General features: G+C 54.6%; 2 protein-coding genes across 5 annotated transcripts in view; one reads left to right on the top strand and one right to left on the bottom strand.

Moving 5' to 3' along the window:
• The window catches only part of TMEM161A (transmembrane protein 161A), a 15,044-nt gene extending 14,157 nt beyond the window's left edge, over positions 1–887 (top strand). For all 4 annotated transcript variants that reach the window (XM_019641866.1, XM_019641868.1, XM_019641864.1 and 1 more), the window contains one exon: positions 44–887. In XM_019641866.1, the coding sequence (XP_019497411.1) occupies positions 44–297 (254 nt within the window). In that variant the 3' untranslated portion in view covers positions 298–887. The remainder of the gene's footprint in view (positions 1–43) is intronic.
• Positions 888–3,864: 2,977 nt separating this feature from the next.
• The window catches only part of SLC25A42 (solute carrier family 25 member 42), a 34,161-nt gene continuing 27,681 nt past the window's right edge, over positions 3,865–10,344 (bottom strand). Inside the window, exons 5-8 of the mRNA XM_019641872.1 lie at positions 10,143–10,309; positions 9,716–9,832; positions 9,015–9,166; positions 3,865–7,731 (exon numbers count right to left, since the gene is read on the bottom strand). Coding sequence (XP_019497417.1) covers positions 7,424–7,731; positions 9,015–9,166; positions 9,716–9,832; positions 10,143–10,309 — 744 coding nt within the window. The 3' untranslated portion in view covers positions 3,865–7,423. The remainder of the gene's footprint in view (positions 7,732–9,014; positions 9,167–9,715; positions 9,833–10,142; positions 10,310–10,344) is intronic.

Raw genomic sequence — 10,344 nt, 5'->3', positions numbered from 1 at the left:
CCCATCCCATCCCTCTACCCCTCCTCCTTCTTTCTTCTCACAGGTGGCTATTCCTGGGGCCTGGGCCCAGCCCTCCCGCTATCCCCAGTGCTGGCAGCAGTCCCCAATGGCCCAGTGGGCCCCAAGGAGGATGAGGCCCAGCAGGCAGCAGCCCGGATCACTGGGGCCCTGGGTGGCCTGCTTACACCCCTCTTCCTCCGTTGCATTATGGCCTTCCTCATCTGGTGGACTGCTGCCAGCCAGCTGCTCTCCAGCCTCTTCGGCCTCTACTTCCACCAACAATTGGCAGGCTCCTAGCCACCTGCAGACACTCCTGGCGCCCCATGGCTGCCCCCTCCTTGTGTGCCTCAACGTACCCAGGTGCAAGCAGGCCTGGGCGTTCCCATTGTGCCCAACCCTTCACTGCAGTGCCTCCAAGGGCACCCCTTGGACCCTGAGCTTTGTGTCAAAACCTGTCTCCCAGGGCCGGTGGCAGAGGGTCCCACAGCCATTGTTCCTGGGTTGCATGTGCACATTCAGGTTTGACAGCAGAGCAAGGAGGCCACGCTTCTGAATAATGGAGCCGGTGGCTTTTTACAAAAAGGGAAACAGAAGGGCGATTGGGGGAGCGGGGGATGGTGGGCGCATGGCTCTGGGCTAGACCACAGCGGCTACTGCCCCGTGCCATGTGGGCACTGCTTTCCTATAAAGGTCACACACAGGCAAACGGGCAGGTTGTTGAGGCCATGGTGAGCCACGGGAAGGGAGATGAGGGGCCCTGTCTGACTCTGGAATCTTCCTATCACTGTGGCCACACAGCGGGAACCCAGTGTGTGTGCATGTGTATTTAACAACATAAATGTAGCTGAAAAGCCAAAATTTAACTGAGTAAATTTTGAAGATATTAATTGGCTTTATTCAACAACTCATGAATCAAGCAGCATTCCAGTGCTGTTCTCCTAGCCCCTAGAGTGGTGTTTGACTTTTGAGACTCTGCTTTTGTTGCATGGATAAACATGTAAAGTATATTTAAAACAAGGGTTAAAACCTGGGTTAAGGTAAACTAAATGCATCATCTAATTTTGATCCTTCTCAAATCCCCAGTAAAAGTACAGAGGTATCAGAATGTTCTGGAAGTTAGGAATTAAGGGAAGAGCCATAATTGACTGCCAAGCCTGTGGACCCCAAACTCAAAGCCCAGGAAATAGCTGGATTTACCTGTAGAACCTTCCAGAAGCACTGACCGCCAGGTCACGATAGGCCAGGCTGAGGGTAAGGATGAGACACAGAAGCTGCTGACATGGAAGCTGTCTGGGAAGTCCTCAGGTGCTCATGTCCCTCCCTTGACACCACTGCACAGCCAGAAGGGAAGCCAGACTTGGTAGGGGGCATGTTGGCAAATGGGTGATTACACATATTGAGTGCTAAATGGAAAAAGCCACCATCCCTCACCCTGTGTGCAGATTCAAGAACCTTCCAGGCATGAGAGTGAAGACCCCTGGGGAATCCAACTGGCCCACAAAGAAAGACTTAATGACACTGGCACCACAGAGTTCCCATCAGCCACCAGCTTAGCTGTGAGTCCACGTGTTCCCCACACTCACTTGGTCTTCCTGTCTGCTTGCCTGAGTCCCTAGTCTTCATTATGAACAGACAGCCAGGAGTGTCCAGCAATCTGAGGAGGTGTCCAGTGTGGGAAACAGACTCAAACAGGAAAAAACAAATGGGTGAAATTGACTTTACAGGGAGAAGAGAACTTACAAAACAAAAAAAAAAACAGTCCAGAATGTTCTCAAAATTATATCTATGAAACAAGAACAGACTCCTAAAAATGAACATCTGAAGACCCTTTTTTGTTCTCTTTTTGAGCTCTTGGAGATTAAAAGCAGATGGGAAATAAAGTTGTGGAAATCTTGCAGAAGGAACAAAAAGATAAAAGACATGTGAAACAAGGACAGTGAGGAAATTAGATTAGAAGAATCTTCAATATGATGAGAGTTCTGGCAGGAGAGATCCGAGCAAACAGAGGGAGTCACTCCATGGAACAGTGCAAAGGGGACTCCCCAGCACTAGAAGGTTCCTGGTACCTGACGCCAGGTGACAAGAGCCCCATCTGAAGCCACGTCTCTGGGAAGTTCCAGAACAAAAACCAGCTCCCAGGGAGGACAGAACAGGCCATAGCTAGTGGTGCAGGAATCAAATGATGGAGCCTCGTCTCCCAACTCTGCAGGACCTGCACTATCCCCTGGCACCTCAAGGGTCACCAGGGCCCCCTCCCATCAGCTGACAGTTGGTGGCCTCAAGCTCACTGGGCACAGCTCCTCCTGCAGTGGCACCTCAGGCCACCTGACCCCTCACTTGCTCAACCACAGCTGTGCATGCTGTTCTGAACGTAACACCATGTGGTTTAGGGACACACAGGAAGGCGGCAACACCATAAACAAAAGCAATGCAGTGACTGACACAAATGGCAGGCACCGTAGGCACAGCGGGGTGCAGCACTCCTGGGACAGCCAAGGCAGGAAGGACCAGACAGTTACAGCCCTCACTGCTGCTGTGTGTCAAACCACACAGACATTTACAGTCTTTTTGACACATTTCACACACACAAAAAGAAGGTAAGAATGAGAAAAATAAGGTAGAACCACAGAGAACAATAGGGAAGGTGTAAGGGGGTGGTCAAGGTTCTGTGTTTTGGGGGTAGAATTAAGTATTTTAGGTTTTGTTAATTGACAGCACAGTGGCAACTACCACACATTGGTGCTGCTCATAGGAGGGGATGATTCTAGTCAATGGAGACATTTTTGGTTGGCATGACTTGGGGGTGGGGAGGCTCATGGCGTCTGGTGGTGGAGGCCAGGGAGGCTGCTCAACATCCCACAGTGCCCAGGGTGGTCCCCAACACACAGAACGACCCTGCCCCAGACATCAGTGGTGCCAAGGCCGAGAACCCCTGTGTCACAAGAAACAGACTGTATAATTTCTAAACCAGCTGACAAAAAGAATAAAAAAGAAACAAAAAACCCCAAACAAATCAAAACTTCGGCTCAAGAGAAGTCAGCCAAGGAGAAAACCGGTGCAAAGAAAAGACCCGACAAACTGAAACAGGGCCTGGAGTTCGCCCACGCGAGTGTGGGATGACCTTACCTTCTCAGGTCCTCCGACCTCTTGCCCTCGCTGTTCCTGCCCCACCGGCCCACTCCCTGGTCACAGCCTGCCTCCCTCACTGCCCCTGCAGCTTCCCCTCTCCCCTCCCCTCCATTCTCACTCATGGGGGCCCACGTTTGTCAGCACGTCCCAGTATTTTTGTTATGGCCCTGGGTGTCTTGGGCAGCTCAGCCTCATTCCCCCTCAACCCCCCAGTCACATCAGCGCCATCTTTCCTGTTACCCTTCTCTTTCTCCTCACACCTAGCCCATCAGGAAACCTGTCAGCAACATCGTCGTCCCCCATCCCCACCATCCTGCTGGGTTCAATGGCTGCTGGTTCCCTGCACACAGCTCTGCCTGGCAGCCAGATGGGGGCTTGCGAGAGACTCCATCCCGACCCTTCCTTCCCTGAGAAGTCACCTTGATTAGGGAGCATGAGGGCCTCCCAGGGCACCCAGCTTCTGAGAGAAAAACTTAGACCTCCTGCCATGCAGACTCTGTTAGAACAGAGCTGGGAAAAGTGATATGGGTCCAGTGGCTTCATCCATTCTGGCTGCTATAACGAAAGGCCATAGCCTGGGTGGTTGATAAACAGAAACTGATTTCTCACTGTCCTGGAGGCCGGAAGTCTAAGATCAGGGCACTGGAATGCCTGGGGAAGGACCTGCTTCTGAGTCACCACTGCTTGTTGTGTCCTCATGCAGCAGAGGGCAGAGAGGGAAGCCAGCTCTTTCAAGTGACTCTTGTAAGGGCACTGTCCCATCGTGGGGGCCCCACCCGTATGACCTCCTCTGACCCGAAGCACCTCCCCAAGCCCCACCTCCTAACACCACCACGGTTGGCTTTAGGTTTCAACATAGGGATTTGGAGTAGACACAAACATCAGTGCATGACAGCTCAGAAAACACACAAGCTGAAAAGGCAGAAGAGTCACAACAAAGGCAGAGACAATAAGATCTTGAGTGAATTGTCAGAAGTCATCTGGAGGCAACAATTTCCTAGGAAGACACAAATTAGGAGAATTGAGTCTGGGTCTGATCTCTCCCAGACTGAAGATGGGTGCCCAGGCTGGGCCCTGAGGGGGAGCTCTTGGTCCCATCCCTCACCTAGAGCTTTCTGGAACTTTTTCAGTCCATCTCTCCCAGACCCCAGCCTGGCTCCTTGCCTGAGCCCGCTCCATTCTCCCTCATCTGCTCAAACACTCCATGGCTCCCCGGTGCTAGTTTCTGGGCTGGCCGACACCCACCCTGCAGGGAATCTCCAGGCTGGGGAGGGGGCACTTTTCTCAATACCCTAGGCAGGGTCTTCCCCTCCCTCAGCCACCCTCCAGGATTCCCACCTGCCTCCCCTTGGCTCCATGGCATGTTTTTTAAATGTTTCACAGCAAGAGCCAGAGCAGCACCACCCATCACATTGCCTGTCCCGAGGAGTCCCCCAGGGCAGACACAAGTCTGGGAACCCTGACTCACCCCTCCCTAGAGGAACATGAGGCCCATTGAGCAGAGGGGCTGGTGGGGAGTTGCAGCCACTTCTCTCCAGTGTGTTGGTGTCACATCCATTGCTGCCTCCCTGGAGCACAAAAACATCACTCATGTCACTCAGGAACATCTTGCCTCTCCTACCAGGCCTGCTGTCTGGGGCTGCCGTGCACAGAATGATGAAGAGGAGGGGAATAAATGGCCAACAATCATGAACCCTGCTTGACACCTGCGGGCACCTGCGCTGGCACAACCTTGCTGGGGAGCACTTCGGTGGCATCTGGAAGAGATGACGCCACCGCTGGCTGGTCCCTCAGGGACACATCCTGGGAGATTCTCACCCGGGGGTGCAGAAGCCAGGGTGGCAATCACAGCATTATTTCTGATGGCAAAAAGCTAGCCCAGAAATGAGTCAATAAATGGGGTTAAATAGTAAATAAGTAAATAGCATGTCACTCACCACCCACACTTCCCGCGAAGTGAGGCTCCCACTTCCCGCCTGTGGCTGGCACACCCTCCATGTTCCAGGACCACTGTCAGATCTCTGGTGGCCTCACCCTCCTGTCCTTGAAGACGGTGACTCTCAGCATCTGAGGCCTCAGCCAGCTGTGGAGCAGAGCCCCCAGCACACACAACAGACCACAAGGCACAGGAGAGAGAAACCTTAGGATCTGGGAGCAGTGCTCACTGAACAGGACATGGCCCATCCTGACTGATGTCCCCAAAGGAACAAGTGTGTATGCACACAGGATCTTAGGAAAGATGCAATGAACCGGTAATGGGAACTCCCCTGCGGAAAGAGCCAGGAGGCTCACCTACTTTGTAAACCCTTCTGTGCAGTTTTCCAGAAAATCATAGTGTGAATTGACAATTCAAACAATTACATTAAAAAAAAGTTTATTCATGACTGTATTAAAAAAATCAAAATAACCTCAACCCTGTTTTTGGTTCGTGGTGGATGGGGTAGGGATCAGAACCTAAGAAAACAGACATGGACAGGAGGAAAAGTCAGTTTAATTTTTATTAAATATACTCTCTTGGCACAAATCTTTAAAATATATAAACATTATATATAAACAAAGTGTCTTCATGGCATCAAAATAACTCCAGACCAAGACAGGCAGCCGGTGGGGAGTGACCACGGAGGGTGTCAGCCCATCTGTGTGTGGGGCTAGGGAGTGGGGGTGGAGCTGCTGACGCCCACTGGGCTGGGAGCCACCTTGGGGTGGCACACTAGGGCCAGGAGGACCTGGGGTTACCCTCCCCCTCCTGCCCAGCCTGCAGCTCACAGGGGGGTGCTGCCCAACCAGCCACCTGGTCTCACCTGCCCAGGGTGGACCCCCAAGTCCCTGTTGCTCTCTCCCCTCTGGGACTCTTGGCTCCCCAACCTGTCTCCCTGTGAGGGGCGCCCCTGCCTCTCCTGAGCACTGCGCAAAGCTGAGAGAGGTGGGACACTTATCCAATAGGACAGCCATCACAGGCTGCTTGGGCCTCTGGGGACAAGAGTTTGGGGATGAGACTGGGGCTGGCAGATAGATACATGCAAAGAAGGGTACCCACAGGTCCAAGGTAAGAACAGACACCGGACAAAACAAAAAGAAGAAATCAAAGTCACAACTGAAAATGCATGTGGGACAAGCACACAAATCTTTTTCACACATGGTGGGGCTGAGTCAACCTCGTCCTGGAACCAGATTGGGCCAGTCAGGGTTTACTGTGACTGGACGCAAGGTTGGACAATTTAAAAAACAAAAAGTCAAGAAACTCCAAACATCATTAGGAAACGGGTATTTCTGAGTCCCTGTGACACCAGCTGAACCTGGAAACTTCTCTGTGAGGCTGGCTTTCTGGGGGTGCCCTGGGGTACCCAGACTCTTCCGAGCTTCCCATCCCAGGACATACACTGTCTTGGGACCTCCCATTTAGGCAGGATCCAGGCTGCCAGCCACCTCTGTGCACTCCATTCATGGAAATCAGACAACCCTGTGGGCCTTTAATTGTGACGTGTCTTGGCCCAATGCCTGCTCAGGTGGGAAGCCAAGGATGTGCCAGATGCTACTGGTGCTCCCAGGAACCGCTGTGCCTGTGGGCAGAGGGTAAGGGCCTGAGGCCCAGCCTCAGTGTGCTGCTGTGGGGCGGGCTCCAGTGGGAAGACTGGCTCTGGGGCCCCACACTGGTGTGGAGTCAGGATCGGGATAACACTCTCAGAGAAGGCTGTTTCCGAGCAGAAGGCTCCGGGGTCGGAGGAGTTGTGTCACCTGGGAAGTAAAGGCAGGGCAGGGGTGGTGCGGTGAGAGGCTGTATTTGTAGCCACAGCTGAACAGGAGACTGGTCCCATTGTGGACAGGGGAGGCCAGGCCTCTCCTGCTCTCTCTGGCTCGCCCTGGCGGAGCACAGATCCAGGACAAGGGGTAGGCGGAGTCTGGCTCTGAGCCCAGTAGGGACAGGGTCACTAGAGCCAGGAGCTTGTCCAAGGGCACAGAGTGCAGGAGGCGGTGCTGGTCACTCCAGCGTCAGAGCGTTTAGAGAGGGGCATCTCCAGAGGGAGCGCTAGCCCCAGGGAGGAGGGAAGAGAGGAGACAGGCCAACCGGTCCCAACATTGCACTTCAAGGGCCTCTGGCCTTCCTCTCAGCCCCAGACCCCTGGGTATCGAACTCAGGCCCCCTGGCCTGCCTGCTTGTTCCACAGGCTCTCCCACGTGGCTCCGGGGCAGAACCAGGCCACTTCGTTCCAGGAGCTCCAAAACTTTAGGGGTCAGGGGTCCTCCACGGGCTCAAGCTCGGCTTCCAGTCCTGAAAGGAGCGAGCCCTGGGGCCCTAGCTCTGCAGGTGCCGCAGCAGGATCTGCATAAGGTCGAAAGTGGTGAAGCTGATGCCCACGGCGATGGGGCCCTTGAGCCAGTTCATGCTCAGGCCCTTGTAGAGGCCGCGCACGGCGCCCTCTTCCCGCACGATGGTGCGCAGTGTGCAGGCGATGGAGGTGCGCGGGTGGCCTGTGACGCCGGCCGTCTGCATGCGCCTCCGCACCACATCCAGCGGGTAAGAGGCGGATTGCCCGATGAGGCCGGCGCAGGCCCCGAAAATCATTCGCTCGAAGGGGTAGGGCTGCCGGTGGCTGCTGTACTCTGCGGGGAGGGCCAGGAGGGGCAGTGAGGGCACCGCCGAGCGCATCGCACACTCGAATGCGCACCAGTACCCACAGGTGCACCCCGCGCACCCACACACGCCCGTACTCTGTCACCCCTGCGTTTCAGGACCTGACTAGGTCCCCTGAGCCCTTCCACCTGGTCATTTTTCTAAAAAAATTAAGAAATAAAAGATTTTTAAAAGATAGGCACAAAAAATCTTATAACCAGGTCCAAAGACCCAGAACAAGTTCCCATTGAATCAGTCCTGTTTTCTGTCCAGTAAAGAAAAACACCATGGTGTCCACGATCCTCTCCCCATCCGCCCTACCACCACCACCACGACCACGTGGGCCCCCTGTGCAGAGTCCTGAGAGCAAACACAGAACCCTGACACATCCAGCGCTGCCTCCTGGGTCCAAAGGGACCCAAGGACCCAGGATGTGCGCCCAATCAACAGGGATTCTCTAAATACGTGTTGTAAACTTATAACCAGGAATTAAAAATGGGGATACACCGCTGTCCACTCACCACATTGGCAAACATTAAGTAACCTGACAGCACTGGGTGGGGTGAACTGGGAACAGGGCCCCAGGGCAAGCACAGCACTGAGATTAATAAAATAAAAAACAGGGTCTGGCATCCCCACAAGAATGTGCTCCTGGATGTCCACTGATCACAGAAAATCTGCCAGCAGCCTAAACACTCCCCACACTCCCCCATCCCACCTCTAACAGGATGCGAGAGGGTCAGGGACCGCAGCAGGGTGGACTCAACACCGGCTGAGGCAGAGCTGCACGACCCAGAGGTGCAGGACGTGACTCCACTTGTTACTTGTTATAACCAGGAGACAAGAGGAGCCATTGTTCCCGCCCCATATAGGTACACAAGCATTTCCAGCCACCAGGAGGATGCGGCAGGTGCTTGGGCAGATGGTTGTAGTGTTCTCTATACTTTTCGAAGCTCTCGAAATTACCAAAGCCCAAGAGGGCACTCGCCCTCAGTCTAGGTTTTACCAGTAGGCTTTTCGCAGGTGCCAATGGTCGCACAAGTGGCGGCCAACGCTCTGGGTAACACATTGGACTTGACAAGGCTGCTCTTAAAACAAGGCAGTAAAGGGCATTAAGTCCAGGTTCCACAGGGATGGACTGATGTCATGTGTCTTCTCTTGATTTGGACCCTGCGCCCCCAGCCTGCCTGCCCCAGGGAGTCCTAATGCCCGGTCTCCAGGTCTGTGTGACCTGCAGGTGCCTTCCCCCCACGCCCCCACGCTCCCACCTCACCTCTGTGCAGGCTCTTGAGTGTCTCGTAGGTGAAGAAGCTCAGCCCGGCATACGGGATGACCCCTAGCACGGTGGGTGTGAAGCCATGGTAGAGGGTCTTCAGCCCTTCTTCCCGGGAGATGCGGATGAAGACGTGAAAGATGTTGCTGTACCTGCCAGGAGTGACCAGCGGGGTAGGTTGAGGTCTCAGCACAGGGGGGAGCCGCTAGCCTTAACTCACTAATTCTAGGCGCCTCTGCAGTTGGGGGAGGGCAGGTCTGGATGCTGACGCTTTCCTTCTTTAAGGAACAGAAATAACCACCTCGTAAGAGCTTTGGCATTAGAGGGGGAAGTGGGTGCCCAAGGCCATACTCTGCCTTCATCACTGGGATCATCCCGGTGCTCAGCCCTCATCTTTCATTCCTGTGGATTTTTAGCACATCTGTGTCCAATTGAAAATGAAGACTCTAGTTTTATGGAAGCAGAACAGACCCCCAGGCTTAGAGCACTTTCTGGGACTGCTACACAATCACATGCCTGGCCTGCCCTGTTGTACCAGGTGGGGTCCACGTGGTGGAGTGTTGGTACTACAACTTCCTCTGTGGCCGGGACACAGAGGCCCAGACCCAACCCCCAAGGGCCAGATGGAGGGATCGGACCTGGGGACCCCATGAGACACAGAGCCCCTGATGCCAGTGAAGGTGACCGCAGTAAGGACTCACATTTCTTTTGGGGTCACGGCCATGCGTGCTCGGACCAGGTCCAGGGGGTAGGTAAGCGAAGCGGCTGTGGTTCCAGCAAGTGCCCCTGCGAGGAGGCGGGGCCAAGGGGGCAGGGCTCTGAAAGGGTAGAAGGGGCAAGAAGACACAGTGAGACCCCAAGGCCTGAAAAACAGGGGGCCAGTCTAAAGCCCACACAGGTATCAGTGTTGGGGGAGGAGGATCGAGGACAGGTGGGCCGGCTTTCTGGTGGTTAAGCTGGCGGGGTCTCTTGGTGGATGTCACTTTGAGTCAATCAGTGAATGATGGGGACCTTCCCTCCCCGCCTCCTGGGACCTAGGTTCTTATGTGGTGAGCGCATGGAAGTAAAACGGGAGAGCAGGGGGACTGGAGAGAGTTGAGAGTGTTTTGGGGTGCAGGGGGGCCTCACTCTCCACAGAAGCCGTAGTAGCGGCCCAGGACGCGCTTGTACTCCTCATGTGCGCTGAACTGGATGGCGGCATAGGGTACCACGCGCACCATGGTGGCCGAGTTCCCACGCCACAGGCTGAGAAAGCCCTCGTGGAGGTAGGTAAAGTAGAGCAGCCGGAAGGCCTCCTGGTGGGGGAGGGGCAAGGTCAGCACCCCCACCT

Source organism: Hipposideros armiger, unplaced genomic scaffold (assembly GCF_001890085.2).
Source record: "Hipposideros armiger isolate ML-2016 unplaced genomic scaffold, ASM189008v1 scaffold_64, whole genome shotgun sequence".
NCBI classification, from domain to species: Eukaryota; Metazoa; Chordata; class Mammalia; order Chiroptera; family Hipposideridae; genus Hipposideros; species Hipposideros armiger.
The sequence above is the reverse complement of the archived record's forward strand: the minus strand, read 5'-3'. Positions and strand labels throughout refer to the sequence as shown.